The sequence below is a fragment of the Lepidothrix coronata genome, unplaced genomic scaffold (genome assembly GCF_001604755.1).
Source record: "Lepidothrix coronata isolate B3197 unplaced genomic scaffold, Lepidothrix_coronata-1.0 Scaffold100, whole genome shotgun sequence".
In the NCBI taxonomy this organism is placed as follows: Eukaryota; Metazoa; Chordata; class Aves; order Passeriformes; family Pipridae; genus Lepidothrix; species Lepidothrix coronata.
Genome location: NW_016690280.1, coordinates 2,937,875 through 2,954,699, shown reverse-complemented (window position 1 = coordinate 2,954,699; position 16,825 = coordinate 2,937,875). Strand labels below are relative to the sequence as shown.

General features: G+C 46.1%; 1 protein-coding gene across 1 annotated transcript; it reads left to right on the top strand.

Annotated features, from left to right (window-relative positions):
- The first annotated feature begins 674 nt into the window (after window positions 1-674).
- Window positions 675-6,684, top strand: BOD1 (biorientation of chromosomes in cell division 1). The gene is made up of 4 exons (XM_017823009.1): window positions 675-883; window positions 2,110-2,234; window positions 4,446-4,646; window positions 5,860-6,684. The coding sequence occupies exons 1-3, from the start codon at window positions 680-682 to the stop codon at window positions 4,642-4,644; spliced, it is 528 nt and encodes a 175-aa protein (XP_017678498.1). The 5' UTR covers window positions 675-679; the 3' UTR covers window positions 4,645-4,646; window positions 5,860-6,684.
- The last annotated feature ends 10,141 nt before the right edge of the window (window positions 6,685-16,825 follow it).

The window sequence follows — 16,825 nt, the reverse complement described above, 5'->3', positions numbered from 1 at the left end:
ACAGTGATGGCTCAGCACACACAACCCTTGCCCAGGGCAATCCCCTCTCCAGGACTGGTGTCCAGAAGGCCTCTGATGCTTCCCTTCTTTTGTGTGGCAAATGAAACTCTGGTCACAACGGAAATACAGGATAATCCCACAAAAACTGATACTTTTTTCTGAATTTACACAAGTGCTGCACTCACTACGGCACAGAATCCACAATGGAGTCACAACTCGGCTGGAAACCCACTGCCATATCCCGATATCCTGGCTGATAACCCTCTGGGACAGGGGATCCCTGACCCTCCAGCTGCACATATGGAGCATCTGTGCGATGCTGAGGTGCACCCGTGCCCTCTGGCTGGCTGACCGTTCCCCAGAAGGACACGAGGAACAGACCCTGCGTGCCCAACACCCTGTGACCGCCCTGGCCGGGTTATCCCGGCATCCCCATCCCCGCCGTTCCCGCACAGCCGCCGGTGCAGCCCACAATTCCCATGATGCCTCGCAACAACAAAACCGCGCCCGCCCTCGGCCCAGCGGGGCGCGCCGCGGTGCACGCCGGGATTTGTAGTTCTTTACCGCCGCTCGGCCGCCCACGATCCGTAACGCGCCTCCCGTGGAGGACTCGCCTCCCCGTGACGCTCCTCGCCGCGGTGACGCGCGCAAGGCGCGCCGGTGGCGCGGGGCGCGGGCCATGTCGGAGAGCGGCGGCGGCGGCGGGGCCGCCCCGGGCGGGGGCGGCGGGGGCGGCGCGGGGGCCGCGGGGCCCGGACCCACCGACCCGGCCTCGCTGCCTCCCGGCGACCCGCAGCTCATCGCCATCATCGTGGAGCAGCTCAAGAGCCGCGGCCTCTTCGACGGCTTCCGCCGGGACTGCCTGGCCGACGTGGACACCAAGGTACGGCCGGGCCGGGGACCCCCCGCACCCCGCGGGTCCCGCACTCGGGGGCTGCTCTCTCTGCCCGCGGTGTTTCGTGGCCCCGCTGTGACCCCCACCCGTGGCTGTTCCCGAGGAGATCCCGGCTTGGAGCGATATCCACACCCCAGGGGAGGAACAGGCCCGAGAACAGGCTCAGCCTTTCATGTCCCAGCCCAGGCCTTATTAGGAAAAGAGTTTCCCATAAGAACAGTGCTACTTTTTAGCCTCTTCCTGTATTTCCAGCACTCATTCCTGTATTTCCAGTTTTCAAACCCAGACACCTAAACCTTTCTCTAATGAGAATCAGACTGTTCTATTTCTCAGACACTAATTCTCTGGCATTAATTTCTTCTCAGCCACCACGTGAACCCCTGAGCATTTGTTGTCTGCATGAAGTTGGGTAGTTCGCAGTTGCCCTGTCAAAATTCAGCACTTGTTGGATTTTGCTTTCCCCAAACTTTTTACTCTTTCAGCAAGAGCCCTGTCCTGGGAGCTGCAGGCGTCATCCAGGCCCAGCAACAAACCACTCCTGGAGCTGTCAGGTCACCTGCACAGAGCAGCTTTGTCAGTGCTACCCAGGACAGACACCGCACCTCTGTCACCAGCCCATCATCCCATATGCACGTCAGACCCTGAAATATAAATGTCACCCTTTTGTCCTTTCCTTACATCCAGGATGTGGACGGTCCTGTGTATTTATACGGGTTTCTTAGTTAAATTCCTGTTAAGTGCAATTAAGTTCCCTCAGATAAAACTCAAGTAATTATCTCCTTATTCTTATATGTTCTTAACTTCTCTGTTAGTGCCACAGAGGCAAATTATTCAAGTTCTTTGTTAGTGAAATTGCTCAGCCAGTTTCCGAGGAATTCTGGGACGGAGGGTTTGCAGACAACAAGAACTTTACTTAAACAACTCCTGTCTGCACAGTTTTCATTTCACTAAGTAATACCATGAGCAGACAACAATTTAAAAACCAATCTGTCCAGATATTTGAATTATTGTAACAACACCCTGAGTGTTCTGTGCCAGTTGTGTTCTCAGGCAAAACAAGATTCTCTTTGTTCGGAGAGTGAAAGGAGGGAGAATACAGACAACAGAGCAGTCTGTATGTGACAGCAGATGAATTGTGAAGGGCCCTGGCAGGACACTGCTTTGAGGTATTTTAGCTGTTCAACTGGATTTATTTTGATTTTTTTTTTTTTTAGCCAGCCTATCAAAATTTGAGGCAGAAAGTCGACAACTTTGTATCGACCCACCTGGACAAACAGGAATGGAACCCAGCCATGAACAAAAACCAGCTACGGAACGGGCTCAGGCAGAGCGTGATTCAGTAAGTGAGCACAGTCTGTAAAATGGCACTGAAGCTGCTGGATAAGTAACACATCCCCTAAGCCAAGTAAGAGTTTGCAGAATTAAGCTTTTCACAAGACTTTCTGCCGTGCTCTTCTGAGTTTCATTATAATAGGGGATGCAATCTCAAAATGCACATTATTACTTTATCTGAAATTGGTATTTTTGATTGGTGAAGTGTTTGTATTTGCTGTCCTGCCAAACTGTTGCTGCAAATAGCCAATGCTGTACCTGATGTGCTGAGCTGAATAACCTTGATCTTTATCTTCAGGAAAGGGAAGAGGCTTTAAAGAAAGAATCCTGAAGATGCCAAAGCTTGTGTGTGTAGACTTCAACCACTGTCAGGCAACAATCACCTCATCTCTTGCAGCAGAGAGAAGCTTTTGTTCAGCTATTTTAAGATACCACATTGAGTGCCACCAAGATGATCAGCCTTTCCTCCTATGAGGAAAGGCTGAGAGAATTGGGATTGTTCAGCCTGGAAAAGAGAAGGCTCTGGGGTGACCTAATGGTGGCCTTCCAGTACCTGAAGGGAGCCTGCAAGAAAGATGGAGAGAGACTTTGTACAAGTCTCTCTTGTACAACAAGGGTTGTACAACAAGGGTTCGGAGTGACAGGACAAGGGGGAATGTCTTCAAACTGACAGAGAGTACATTTAGATTGGATATTAGGAAGAAATTCTTTACTGTGAGGATGGTGAGGCCCTGGCACAGGTTGCCCAGAGAAGCTGTGGCTGCCCCATCCCTGGAAGTGTTCAAGGCCAGGTTGGACAGGGCTTGGAGCAACCTGGGATAGTGGAAGGTGTGGAGCTGGATGATCTTTAAGGTCCCTTCCAACACAAACCATTCTGGGACTCTATGATTCATTTCCAGCATGAAATCAGAGAAAGCCAGATTAAACTGCTGCTGAAAGAATTAGGTTTAGTATCTCTTGCTGCTGCCTCCTGGCAGTCTGAAATATGAACCTTGGCTTATTAGAAGGAGAAAACCTTTATGGTAAAAGGTATGGGGAGAGAGGCAGTTGAGAACTCGATCATGGCACTTTTGCTTCTAAGGAAAACTAACAGAATGCCTGGGACACAGAACAAACTGTTTCAAGAGCACCTCCTAGAACCTGTAAATCACAAGTATGTCACATTAGTCTGTTTAATCTGTAACTAGAGAAGGGATGTTCTCCAATAGAAGTACAGAATTTCCTGTCATTACTCAGAGTCCTTGAGATACGTTTGTCTCAATGCTCGCTCTTATTTCATGTTACTGTACCACAAGAATTAAGTGGATAGTTGAAGAATGTTACATCAGAGAGCCTGTGGTGAGTGTAAAGTGCTCTTAAGCAGGCCATTAGTGTGAAGAGTATACCCAGTACTGGGGAGTTTGAGGGGTCCCTGTCACTCCTGGAGTTGCAAGACTGAGCTCTGAGGGAGTCCAGATATGTTTCATGCAGGTACAGCTGTGCTGTCACCTGGAGGTGACACGATGTGCCCTGACCCTGCACCCTCTCACTCACCAGCATTCATGGCCTTAATAGTCCTGTGGCTCCTTTTCCCAGTGCCAGGCAACGTCTCCGTTTCCTGTCCCCTGCTCCCTTGCAGACATGACTTAAGCCTTCTAGACAGCCTGTGCCCCACAATCCAAGAGTCTGACGCAGCCCCTGAAGTAATAAGTCACCTCAATTACTAGTGTTCAGTCCAGAAACTTTGCTGTGTGCTCAGTGTCTTGTTTTTATAATTAATACCCATCTGTCTAGACTAACAGTTACAAGGAGCGAGTGACAGTCCTGTTATTAGGGGGCAGGGCTCTTCTCCCTCTGGTCAGCCAAAGAAAAGACTGTGCTCTCACCTGCCCTCCTCCTCAGAATAGCTTGTTTCTCTTGTTTGTGCCAAAATGTGTTTGTTTGCTTTCATGTTGACCTCATTTCCACATGAGCCCTATTAAAAGTGGCTCTTGTCCAACGTGTCATTTAAGTACCTGGGAGACCAGATGCGAGTTGTTAATTCTGTAGGGAGCAGTGAGAGGGGGTGAGGGGAAATAGGTGATTGAAACAACTCCCTGTTAAGGATCTACTGAGTAGGCTGCAGTTCTCACCATGTTAATGCTAATTGCAGTTGACAGGAGGGCTCTGGAGAATTACTGGAGGAGATCGGGGAGAAGTTTTTTGGAGGAGCTGAATGACTTCTTTGTCTTTGTTCAAGGTCAGGAATGCTGGAAGCTGGAGTGGACAGAATTATTTCTCAGGTGGTGGATCCAAAACTAAACCACATCTTCAGGCCCCAGATAGAGAGGGCGATTCATGAATTTTTGGCTGCACAAAAGAAAGAGGAAAGTGTGCCAGCTCCTCCTCCAGAGCCTGAGAATAAGGATCCTCCTGCTCCATCTCAGGATGCCTCCTAAAGGTCTCGTATCTCTGCACTTACTGCTTATGTTTTTCATGTACCTCATCTCTATATAATGCAAGATAGAGGAGACATTGGTTCTCCCTGGCTTGGCAGGGAGGACACTTTGATCAGCAGCGTGTTGTCAATGTCACACAGTCATCTGAGCTGCTCCCACTGAAGTGTCTGCTAAAAATACACTGGGACTGAAGACATAGGTATGATGTAAAACAGCTATCAAGGAACACTGTAGACTCTGCCAGTGCTGATTTTAGAGCAGGCCAAAAGGCCTTTTATTCCAGTAAAGCACATCCAAAAGAAAAAAAAGCATATCCAGCAGCGATTGACTTGGAATTGGCTCGTTAGCCTTCAGAACTGTATCAAATGGATTAAAAATATATATCCTTTACTGAAACACAGCCAAAAGTAGAGTGGTGACAAGTTATTGTGCTTTAGCATTGAAAGGTTTAGATATCTCTTCTTTGGAACATACACTGGAGTGCTGAATTGTTAGTGACCGAAATAGTCCCCAGTCGAGTAAGGGTAACATCTCTGGGGGTGAATAAGTTCATTCCAAATTAACTGGTTTAAATAGAGCAACCTGTCTCTTTCCAGCTGAAAGGACTGAGGGTGCCTTTGTTGCAAACAAGTTCATTCTGGCTTTTGTGATTAAAATAACTCCAGGGACCATAATTGCTACTCTGTCTTAGCACAAATGACTATGTGCCCATCTTTGCTAAGGCCCTGGATCTAAATGTTGGTTTTAATATTGAGGCCCATGTGCACACTACTGAGGAACCACTATCTTGATGGGAAATTCCAATCTGCAGCTTTGCTGGGGAACCTAAAGCCATACTGCATGAAAGGAAGTTAATTGTCAATTGTTCCATCTGCCAGGCTTTCTGAAAGCAAAAATATTCTTTCTCATCTACAGCTGATTTATTAAGAAGGAACAAGTAACCTACAATAGCTGTTCCAATGCTTGGAATTACTAGAGCAACTAGCATGGGGTTTGGCTCAACAGTGTAAGTTTTAAGTGCCTGTACTGTCATCCTGAGTTTTTTACCTTTGACTTGCAGCTTTAAGGCCTGAGATCTTTACATTTATGTGGTTCAGGTAGTTTAAAAGTCCATTATAACCCTCAGCAAAGTGCAGCTGTTAATGTATTCTAGTCTGTCCAGATGCAATGACTTGTACCTGTACGTCCTCTAAACTCTCTTTTTTTTTCTTGCAGGGAGTTCTGATACTGAGCAGCTGCAGTTGCAACACGCCTGGTTAGATTGGCAATGGATTGCTGTTCCCTTTGGTGCAGGACTGCTGTCTGCCAAAGATGAACAACCTTTATCAGACCTGTGGGAAGGCATTGAAATGGTGAAATTCAGGTGCACCTGGAGTTCTGTGTGCAGAGGCACAGCCAGAGTGTGAAGATATTTTTTGCTGTGAACTGCAGAGAGCAGCATGTATTCATTAGTCATGGGGGTGGGAAGGAAAAGGGAGTTGGCTGTTGTCTGGAGGGGGTAGGGAAGTGGTTTGAGATGATACTAATAGCATGAAGAAAGGAAAGAGGTTTTGGGGTGGGATATTCAAGTAAGAGCTGTCAGATGTCCTTGGATACAAGCCAGATGAGAGGAAGCATCTTGCACCTCGGCTGCACAACACAGCATTGAGTAGTAGATGCCAAGTCAGGTGTAACTGCCTGCTTTAGGAAGGACATTTCCTGTTTAAAACTGGAAATAAAGCTTCAGGATCAATTATCTAGATAACCTCTGTTGCATCACAGGAACACGTTTACAGTTGGCTATGCCTATAGCTGATTTAACTCTTATTTCCTAAGTAGCTCTGGGAAGCAAAGGGCAGCAGAGCAGATGATCAGCTTAAAGACTTCTCTTTCCTGTGGAATTTCTCAGGTGCCTGGTGGAAACTGTCCTATGCTTTCAGCCTGAATGCATGCAGTGTCCTCTGGATGACAGTCAAATAGAGAATGTGATCAACTATTCTGCCAGCAAATGTCCACACCTTTTTGCAATAAAATATTTCAAAAAGCATCTCTGAGCCCTGGCTTTTTTAGATTTTTTTTTTTCTTAAGGAAAAACTACTTAAAGAAATCCCAGAGTCCCGATTGCTGGAAACCTGGTGAAAGTGTGACCTTACACAGCTCATGGGTTAATCCAGGTTTAACAATGTGGGCCTGTTTCATATCATGAAATTAGATGGTTATTAGTATTCCTCTCCATATAAGATGACTTTAAAAAAAATCTAAAATATCATGAAGACTGAATGAGTAAAGGACTCTCTCCTGAATGTTGGTTTGGTGGTTAAAGACTGCTCTCCAAATCAGTAGTAGATGTTTTTCCTTAGAGCCTTAAGGGCAGCTCTTGGCAGAAAAAGATCTCTTACCTCCTTGGTAGGGTGTCTCGACCACTTCTTTGAAACTGAGCCATTTATTTGAGGGGAAAAATGGTTCAAGACTCTAGAAAGAGCAAATGAAAAGGATTCTGACTGTGCTTAGGCAAATTCTGTATTACAACAGCAGTAGCCAGGGAGCAAGGACACCAGTTCAGTTTCTAAAAGTAGCAACTAGAACTGGATTTACTGCAGCGAGGGGGGAATCAGAACCTGCATTTCCTACCTGACGAGTGCTTTAGCAGATGAGTGAAGGAGAACAGACTGAGCCATTGTGGTTTTTGAAAGATTTCTCCATTGTTCTCTCTTGACTGTGGTGCTGTGTTAAACTGAGCACTGACACTGCTGTGCCTTTGGTGGGGCTCAGCCTGTCCACAGCTGCAGTGACTATGGGAACCTTCAGAGCAGAACTGAAGCACCTGATGAGTTCAGGCAGCCAATCCACATTTGGGATCATAGGCTTTAATGTTTGGGCTCTGAAGTCCTTGCTTTGGATCACAGCCTTGGAAGTAACAAGCTTTGGAAGTACACCTGACATAATGGGACAGTGACAAAACTTACGATGAAGAGATGGTAGAGGAAGAGCCCTTTGATGATAAGCATCTGTCCCTGGTGACTGATACAATCAGGATTCCAGCCTCAATAAATCAGTGATAGTATAGAAATCTCAACACCAGAACAAAAGAACAAGTTTGTACCCACTGCAGAAGTGAAACTGTTCCCGTAGCAGAATGTTGGACTAAAGTTAGTGTATGATTCAGTTTTTGCTGTGCTGGATGTGTTAAAGACAGTCTGAGGAGTTTGCTGAGGCAGAGGGGCCTAAGACACTTGAATTCAAGAAGCAGTTCTCACATTGTGCAGACATCTCAGTTCAAGCAGCACTTGCAGCACTGCAGAACTTTCCTTACTTTCACACCATCTATGTTCCCTTCTTTCCTATCAAACCCTGGACTGCAGCCTTACAACAGTTCTGGTGTCTGTTACTTTGACAGTGTCCCAAATGCTGTCATGTTAGAAAAACTGAGAGCAGAAATCTGCTGCCTTTCTCCCATTATTCCTGAAAAATGTAAATGTAATGCATATCACCAAACACACAAAGCAATTCAGGTTATTTTTACAAACATACGCATTTTAGTCCAAGATAAATTTAATTACAAGTACTGAGCAGGAGTTAAAATGATGAATAATATGTTTCTAACATTCTTGAAGTAAAACTGATTCTGTAAATTATTAATAGGAATTTTCTGATTTTTTTATTTTTTTCGTGCAATTCTTACGTAAAATAAATTGATGATTCCTGAGACACTGGCTATGTAACTGTTCTGTGATAACTCCAGAGATGCAGATAACAACCTGGAACAGGTTACCAACAGAGCAAGGCAGCCACCACAGCTCCTGATCATCTCAACAAGACCAGTTTCACCTGAGGATGGATTTTGGGCACGTGCATTCCTGAAGCCCTTTTGCAACTGCAGAGAAGGTTTATGACTGGGTCATTTGGTTCAGGTTCAATACCACAGCATTAATTTAACATAATCAGTTCAGGAGACATCTCACCATTGTGCTGCTGAGTGACATGGAAAGAGTAACTCAGTGTAAAGGCTTGAGCCAAGCCCTTCTCTGCCCTCATCAGCTGTTTTACTGACCAGTATCAAGTTCCTTGGCAAGTCAGACACTGACTCAAGCAGATTTCACCAAAAGAAGCAGAAACAAAACTGCCATTTCTATGTGATCTCTAAAGTCCCTTCCAACCCAAGCCATTTGATGATTCTGTGATTATATATTTAGCCAGTTCCTGGTTCAAACTCACAAGGGACTGGAGCAGTTTAACTCTTTCACAGATATTTTGTGGTTTATACTGTAGTGAAAAATATATTTTACCAGCTTTCTAAAAGAGAGCTCAGCTCAACAGCTCAGGAGCAATCACGGCCTCTCCTATGCACAACCACCAGCATTTACAAGCACAGGGACTCCCTATTCCCTTCCCTCCTTTTCACAGCGTGGCTGTTCGCAATTCGGCCGTAAGAGGGAGATAAACTATTACTGCATTTCTCCGTCCCCATGCCTCCGTGCAAATCCCAAGCAGATACAGAATTCCAAAGCCTTTGCTGACTCCTGAGTGAATCAACTCAGCAAGGTGTGGAGACAGCTTTCCCGAAGTGTTTCCACAAACTCTTGTCTAGTGCAAATCACACAGTAGATACTGTCATTTTCGAGAGGTTTCCAAGTAATAGGAAGCAAATATCAATTAGGATCAGGGGAAAAAAGCGAACAGCCCAAGTGATCAGGGAAAAAAAAATCAGATTTAAGATGTGAAACTATAAATCCTGACCAACCCAAATCTGTAACTCACTGATCTGGTCTAGGGTGAACAAGGTTGAAGCTAAAACAGTAACAGCAGTGCCTGCAGCTCCAGCTGCTTGTGCCATGAGATGGTATCAGTCATTGCTTCAGTTCCTGCATTTTTGTGATTCAGGTGCTGAGCCCACAGCAGTGCCGAGTCAGCCTCAGGAACATGACTGGGCAGTAACCAGCTCTTGTCTAGACACCATCGAAGCCACGGCACAGAGAAATGTGCTACCTCAGCCATCAGACTGGGAGCTGCTCCACCAAAAATTCCCTCCAGCACTGGGACAAGCCCAAGGAAAGGCACCACAGCAAAACGCAGCGAGTCCAACCCACCTGTCCAGGCTAAAGGAGTGCGAGGACCTCCTATTTCACTGATTTCATCTCGCTAACTCTCAAAAGAATTAGTGCCTTTTGCACTAATATCTTTATAACAGATCCCTTTTTCTAAGCAAATAGGTAAAATAAAATCCCCAAACCAGTTCAGGTCTTGGCCCTACAAAGAATTCACATAAGGACAGATGGCTGCAGTTTGCTTTGCAGAGCTGAGGCCCTTGGGAAGTCCAAGCAACTTCATACAGTAAAATGCATCCATTTTGGAAGGGATTTGTAACAGAAATAGAAAACCATTACCATGAGTTTCATATTTCATTGCAACTCTGCAAAAGGGAGATAAAATAATCCCGTTTCAGAGAACACTCATAAATTTCACATTTTCTACAAGGGGGCAGCACAACCGCAGCAAAAAAAAGAAAATCCAGCCGTAACTCTTCCCCCACAGCACTCCCTGTGAGACACCAAGGCATTAAATCACTCTTCTCTCTAGCTCCTCCTGCTAAGACTTAGTCCTCTAAGTAGTTATGTCCAACTTCTACCACCACAGCAAAACCAGGACTCCTTTGACCAAGACAACCAACCTCAGAGATCACCAACACCAGCCTGAGCTCCACACCTTCGCTCACTGGCTTCTCCAACCAGCAAAAAACAATGCTACAAACACAAGACCTTGCAAGAAGCACCCTACCAACACAAAACCTTTCAAGAAAACGTAAATAAAGTCCAGTTCACCCTTACCTTGCTCTGGAGAGCTGTCTGCTCCACTCACCCCAAGCTCTGGCACTCTCTGTGTTCCCAACTGACTCAGCCCCAGCTGTAGGGGCTCAGTGGAGTAGTTGTTCTCACCTGCACCCAGGGCACATTTGAGCCCTTGTCTTCCCTCCCCACCCCACCTCCCTCCCAGGGAAGGAGCTAAGTAGTTTCACCTGCAAAGAGGGACAACCAGCTATGACCCTGCTTGAATCTCCACTTCCTACTGGGGAGCTTGGACATAGCCATAATCTGATGCAAAAATCCATCTTTCCCCAAATGGCATGGAAAAGTGGGGTTTGGCAGCTGCTGGCCCCACAGGTGATTCCTGACAGTTCCAGCTCCCCACTGGCTCAAACATGCAGAATTGGCAGGTCCCCGAGGCTGACACTGCTCCCCAAAATACCCCACCTGCTTCCTCCAGGGATGTCACGAGGGTATAAGGGGTGGGGGTTGTCAAGCAGCCACCCTCAGTGGCTTATTATGTGGACAGATTTCTTTCCCCTTTTTACCCACGACTAAGCTCAGTGCAGATTCTCCGGGGTACCGGAGGGTACTGGGGGCGGGGGGGCACCGGGCGGCCGCTCCATCTCGAGCAGATTTACAGCAGCCTTCCCAGCCCCCTTGGCTGTCGGGGAGCCGCAGGGGTCCGGGGGGCACGGGAGGGGGGTTGCTGTGGAAACAGCACGCCCCGGTCAGCCGATATCGAGCCCCCCTCGCCCCCCACCCCGCGGCCGCCACTGCCGACGTGCGGGGCCGCGGGTGCAGCTCCGGGGCTGGGATCGGCAGCGCTGGGCTCTGCGAGGGGCAGGGGAACAGGAGGAAAGGAGTTTTATCAAAAAGACAACCTGATGCAGGATACAAGACATGGGAGTTTGTGTTTGGCTGTTTTGGGTTTTTTTTGTTTGTTTGTTTTTTTCCCTGAGGAACATAAAATCACAGTTTTCCCGACCAAAACCAAAGTCTGTCCCCAAGACGCCGCTATTTTGCCGTTTGGCACCACTTTCACCGTGGGGCTGAATCAGAGCTGGTCACCCCAAAGCCCAGCTCATCCTCAAGCTGCAGTGGTTTTTGGGTAGGAAATAAGTCATTTATCTGGTTACAAGACTCACCGACACTCAAATCAAATTTTGTGTGTTTTGGGAAGCTGGTCTCCTCCACAGAAAACAGAAGAAAAAGTGGAATTTTGGTGGGTAAGCTTAATCCAGGTCCCTGTCAGTTAAGCCATTTTGTATAGTTTTTGTGTCAAGGCAGGGTTTGATATCAGGGTTTCATGGGGAGCACTGGGCATGCAGACCCCAAGGGGATCACACATCCCTCCCAAAGCCTCACTGCCCAACAGAGCTGCCTGAAGAAAGTTATAGTGGGAATTTGGGCATGAAAACCAAAGAAGCACGTGAATGAAGTGCTGCCACAGGTGGAAGAGCCATCTCATGTCATGGTATCCTTAGGGACGAGTGCTAGGAAGTCTGCGCCACCACAGGGAGCCCATATAAAGTCCCATTGAAGCCCATATGAAGTCCCTGAAAGCACCTGTATAAAGAGGCAATTGATTTCTTGGCCAGTGCTGCAGACGTAAGAAATTCAGGGAAATGTGAATTTGGGTATGTTTTTAATTAAGCATTAGGACTCTTTGCACTTTGTCCGTCCCAAGTGCACTTTGTCCAATCCCACTTGAGAGAAGTGCTCACTATCCCAAAGCCAGGGAAATCTTCCAAGTTCATAATTAAGGAATGTGTCCCTGAAGGATTTCCTGACCAGGATTACTCCAGGTCTAAGGACAAATCTGGGTTTTGCTTTGATTTTCAGCCATCTCACCTTTAGAAGCGTTTGTGAGATGATTTGCTGCCTTGACCACTGATCTTTCCAGAACAGATTAAAACATCCTGGTCTGTCCCTCTCAAGCTCCGTTCCTTCTGTTACGCCTGAAAGAAAAACCTCTCCCAGCCAGAACTGTTTTACTCTGGAGGCTTCAGGATTTTGAAGGGAGCAGCTCTGAGAAGCAGTAGGAGAGATGACAGAGCTGCCTTTGAATTTAGCTGTGATGAATAATTTGTAATTTCTGTAGATGTAATATGTATGACATCCCTTTACCTCTGTGAGAGCTTTTGACTTGACTGCAAAGAGTGAAATCAAAGGGATACTAATGAAAGTGAACTGAAGCGAAGGCAGAGCTCAAATACCAACCTGCAGGACACCAAGTCACTGGGAGTTACTGGAAAGTGATCAATGGATAATAATCCCAGCCACACCAGCAGTTCAGACTTCTGCAAGCATTAACCCAGGGCAGTTGCAATGTGAGAGCCCATCCAAGAGAAATAAAGGCATGGAAATAATGTTCTTGGGAACTGGAAAAGGGTTCCAAAAGAAACAAGTTTACAAGATACTGGCGCATAATAGTAATTAAATTGCTCTCACTGGAAAGCAGTTGATACATAGCAAAGAATTGGTCAAAACCTATAGAACTTTAATCAAAAATAAATGGAGAGCCTTTTATAAGATTCAGTGGAGGGAAGAAAGTTTGAAAGGGCACAGATACCCTTAAACAAGGTTCTTCAGAAAAAGGTCTGAGGAATATGAGGAGGAGGAGGAGAGAAAACGAGAAGATTTAAACTGCCCATGTGGCAGCAGCACCTTGCCTGAGCCACAAAAGGCACATGGTGGGGTTGTCCTGGGCAGGGCCAGGAGCTGGACTTCAGTGATCCTTGTGGGTCCCTTCCAGTTCAGGATATTCTGTGATTCTGTGATTCTAAGATGCACTCTGCTCACATCCAGCACTTTCCACCAGCAGCCTCACTCTGCAAGATAACACATATTAACACTGCTGACACCATATCATCCTAAAGATCTGGATTTCTTTTATACAAAAAATCAGAGGCAAACCTAAATGGCAATAAAGTTTCAGGAGGTCTTAAAAGTTCTAGGAATCCTGAGCATTTTATTAGGTGAACTAGCAATTCTGCAGTAAAAATTGCTTTGGGTTTTGCTGTTCAATTGTACTTTTCCACATTGCTTTCAGCTTTCAAGATGTTAAAGAGTTCAGCCTGCAATGCGCTTTGGGCTGCAGGCAGGGAATGCATTTGTAAAACATTACATGCCACTTCTGCAGAAAATGGGAGTCCTCCCCATCAGCCACGCTCTCCCATTTCTAGCAGAAGATGGTAATAAGCATAAAAGAAGAACAAAATCTAACTAATGGGAATTTAAACAATCAGAAATTAAATGATGACAGCGATTATGACAGCTCAATACTTGGTAACACCTTCACCTTTCCCAGATGTCAGAGGATAAGCTATTTTTACTGAAAAGAGTTGGTAGAAACTGGAGCTTATTTGGACATCTGAAGCAGAAATTGATTTAAAGTGATTTGAGCTTTGAAAATGGGGTTCAGAGGCAACTCATTGGGCTTTATTTTTCTGGAAAAGGGGACAGATCACTTTGCATTCTTGGTGCAGGATCAGTCTCTTCACTGCAATGCCTGTCAGTCACATTTAAATATGTGCAATATTTATTCTTTTCACTTTCTGTATCTAAACATTTAATAGGCTTTGATTTTAGACTTTGCCATTGGGCAAGGGGAAGGTGGCGCTTCCTCCTTTCGGGCATATCAAGGCTCACTTTTTTTTTTCCGAGTCTTTTTTTCTTGCTCCATCCAGGGCAGAGAAAACTATTCCCTAAATCACAGCATTATTTCCCTGTCCCACTTCCACCCCAGCCAAGTTTCATCTCCCACCACCACAGTCCTTCCACTGGCAGTGGGTGAAGCACCAGTGCTGACCTGAGCCCGGCTCAGGTTTATTCACCCGTCGGCTCCATCGTTCCCACTCCAGCCCTGTGCTCAGCCATGGCTGAACTCTCCGTTCTCCCCGTCCGTCTGCTGAGTCTGCCTGGGCAGGAGCACGTCAGCTCCATGTGCCAGAAGCACTTGATCCATTGTAATATTAAGTTTCATGCTGCAGCCTTCAGTTATGTGACCCGGAATGTTTGACCTGATGTCAGAGGGGGCCTCGGGCTACGCAGATATTTCCCCGGGGCACCCTGCCCTCTTTCTACAGAAGGAATCTGATCCACCAACAGGAAAAGAATAAGAATTTTCAGCTGTCCCATCCCCTGTGAAACAGTCTGTGCTACATGTGTCTAATGTAAGGTGCTCCTTATCGACTTGCTTTCTCCTCTTTTCTCCTCTAGGTAATAATCCTGTGCCAGTAGCCTTGTAAGAAACGTATTTTTCTTTTGCCATAGCATCTTTTACAGCCAACATCCCAAATGGGCTCCTGACTCGCAAGGTGCTAAAAAGCTGACAACCCTGTTATCCACAGAAATCCAGGCTGGCCAAAGGCATGCAGCATTTTGCAGAATCAAACTGCATTTCTGGGATTCAATTCATCCCTCATGGAAATCCAGACACCTCTGGGAGAAGTGACTGTCTCCTCAGCATTCCCTTCAGCATCCTGTGAAGAACTACACGTGAAACAGGGAGATTATTCCTGATACCAAAATTCACAGTAGTTGGGAGTTGATCCCCCCTCCAATATCTGTTACCCTTGTGTTTTCTAACTGACTACAAAAAGCAAAGTCCAGAGCTCCACTGGCACTAGGAGAGGCCACAGACCTTTTATGTAGGAAAATGCCTTTCAAGTTTATTTTCTTACCATCTACTATTTCCAAGCAGGGGATGATTTTTAATGACCAAATGGTCTTGAAAATAAAGAAAGGTATCTGGATATGGGATTATTACTACTATTAATTAAAGAGCAGCATAGAAAATAGATTAGTTTTTTACAGGCTTTAGCAGCTCAGAGGTGGAAAACCCTCTCAGAGTTTTTGCAGATGCCAAAACAGGCCTGGATTCTGCAAAATGTCACCCTTGAATGGGCTTTTGCCCCTAAATGACATAGATTTCACAGATGCTTGGTCTGCCTTCCCAGAGTCCACTTTGGGACACGTCTTGAAGTGGCTGTTGCTGGGCTGTATATGCAGATGTGCCAAACATTCACGTGTTGCTGATGGAAGAGTAATTTTTTGGCCATTAACAGGTGCGAGTGTCAGCCAGATGTTTGATCTGGCTCATTTGTCCACATGGCATCTAGAAACTGCTTCATTAGGCCAGAAGCATATGAAAGAAAAGCACAGACACAACACTGAGGATGAACTCGAGATCTCCTCTGCTCTGATTCCAGCTCCAGTTGGGATGCTGTGCTTCACCTGGGGTACCACTTGTAAACTCTCTACATCCATTACCTCAACTTTTTAAGCAGGAAAACCAGCAGCAACCTTTCCCCCAAAGTCACTTTTTGAAAATTAGGGTTTGAAAAATGTTCTGAAGATTAAATCCTGCTCCAGCACACATCCAAAACCTTCACAGTTGCTTGAAACTGAATGGCATAATGGAGATAAGTACAGCCATGGAGTCATTTGGAAAGTCCAGACAATGACCACCTCAATCAGAGCTGCTTCCTAAGGCAGACACCTAAATAAATGCTAATGAAATAATTTCTACAACACCCCCAACCAATGGGGGCTGCAGTACTTAAAAGTAACAACAGCCGAGAACAGACTGTCCGTTAAAAAACAAACCAGAACATTGAAAAGCCGCAAAAGAAAGCAACAGTTTGTGCATTTCAGAGCTCTGAGAAACACTGTACCTTTGAGCCAGGCTTTTGTTCAAGGGAAGGCTTTTCCCTTTCAGCCCTCCCTTACTTTCACTGCCGGCTTTATCATTCATGCTTTTCGCTTGCCACATACCCAGATGCTACAAAAAAGGGCAGACTGTGGGCCCAGCTGAAGTGTCCTGACATCAAAAGGCTCCCATTGACTTTAACGGACATTTAACCAACCCTCTATAAATCACTGAAAGTCAGTGATTAAACAGACAGCCCCTTCTGAATAGAGCAGAGACTAACAGAACGCCCCTGAAATTTAGCTCCTCTGTTAACTCCAACCCTGCATGCCTGGGGGCACCTCTACGATGCTTTATCTCGTAACCTCCATGCTGAGAGAGCTGCAAAGAGAAGGAGTTTCTCTCCAAGCCAGAGGAGAACTTCTGTAATTGTAGCCCTGTCTGGGATGTTACATCAGGTCTGCTATATTTTCTTAGAGTGGAGAGCATCCCAAAGCACTGTCAACCGTTTGATTCCCAGATCCTGACATTAGACCAAGTTCTGCATTAGAGAGGGTACCTGGAAGGTAGTGGATGTCTTTAGACAACCCACGGTGGAGGTTCATTTGAGGTCCATGACGCACACTCAGAATCCTGAACCTACTTTGTTAACACCAGTAACTGATTGACCAGCTGGGGCTTTGCCATTGCTGTAGGTGCACTGGTGTGCCCACTCAGGGAGCCCTTCCAGCTCACACAGTCATTC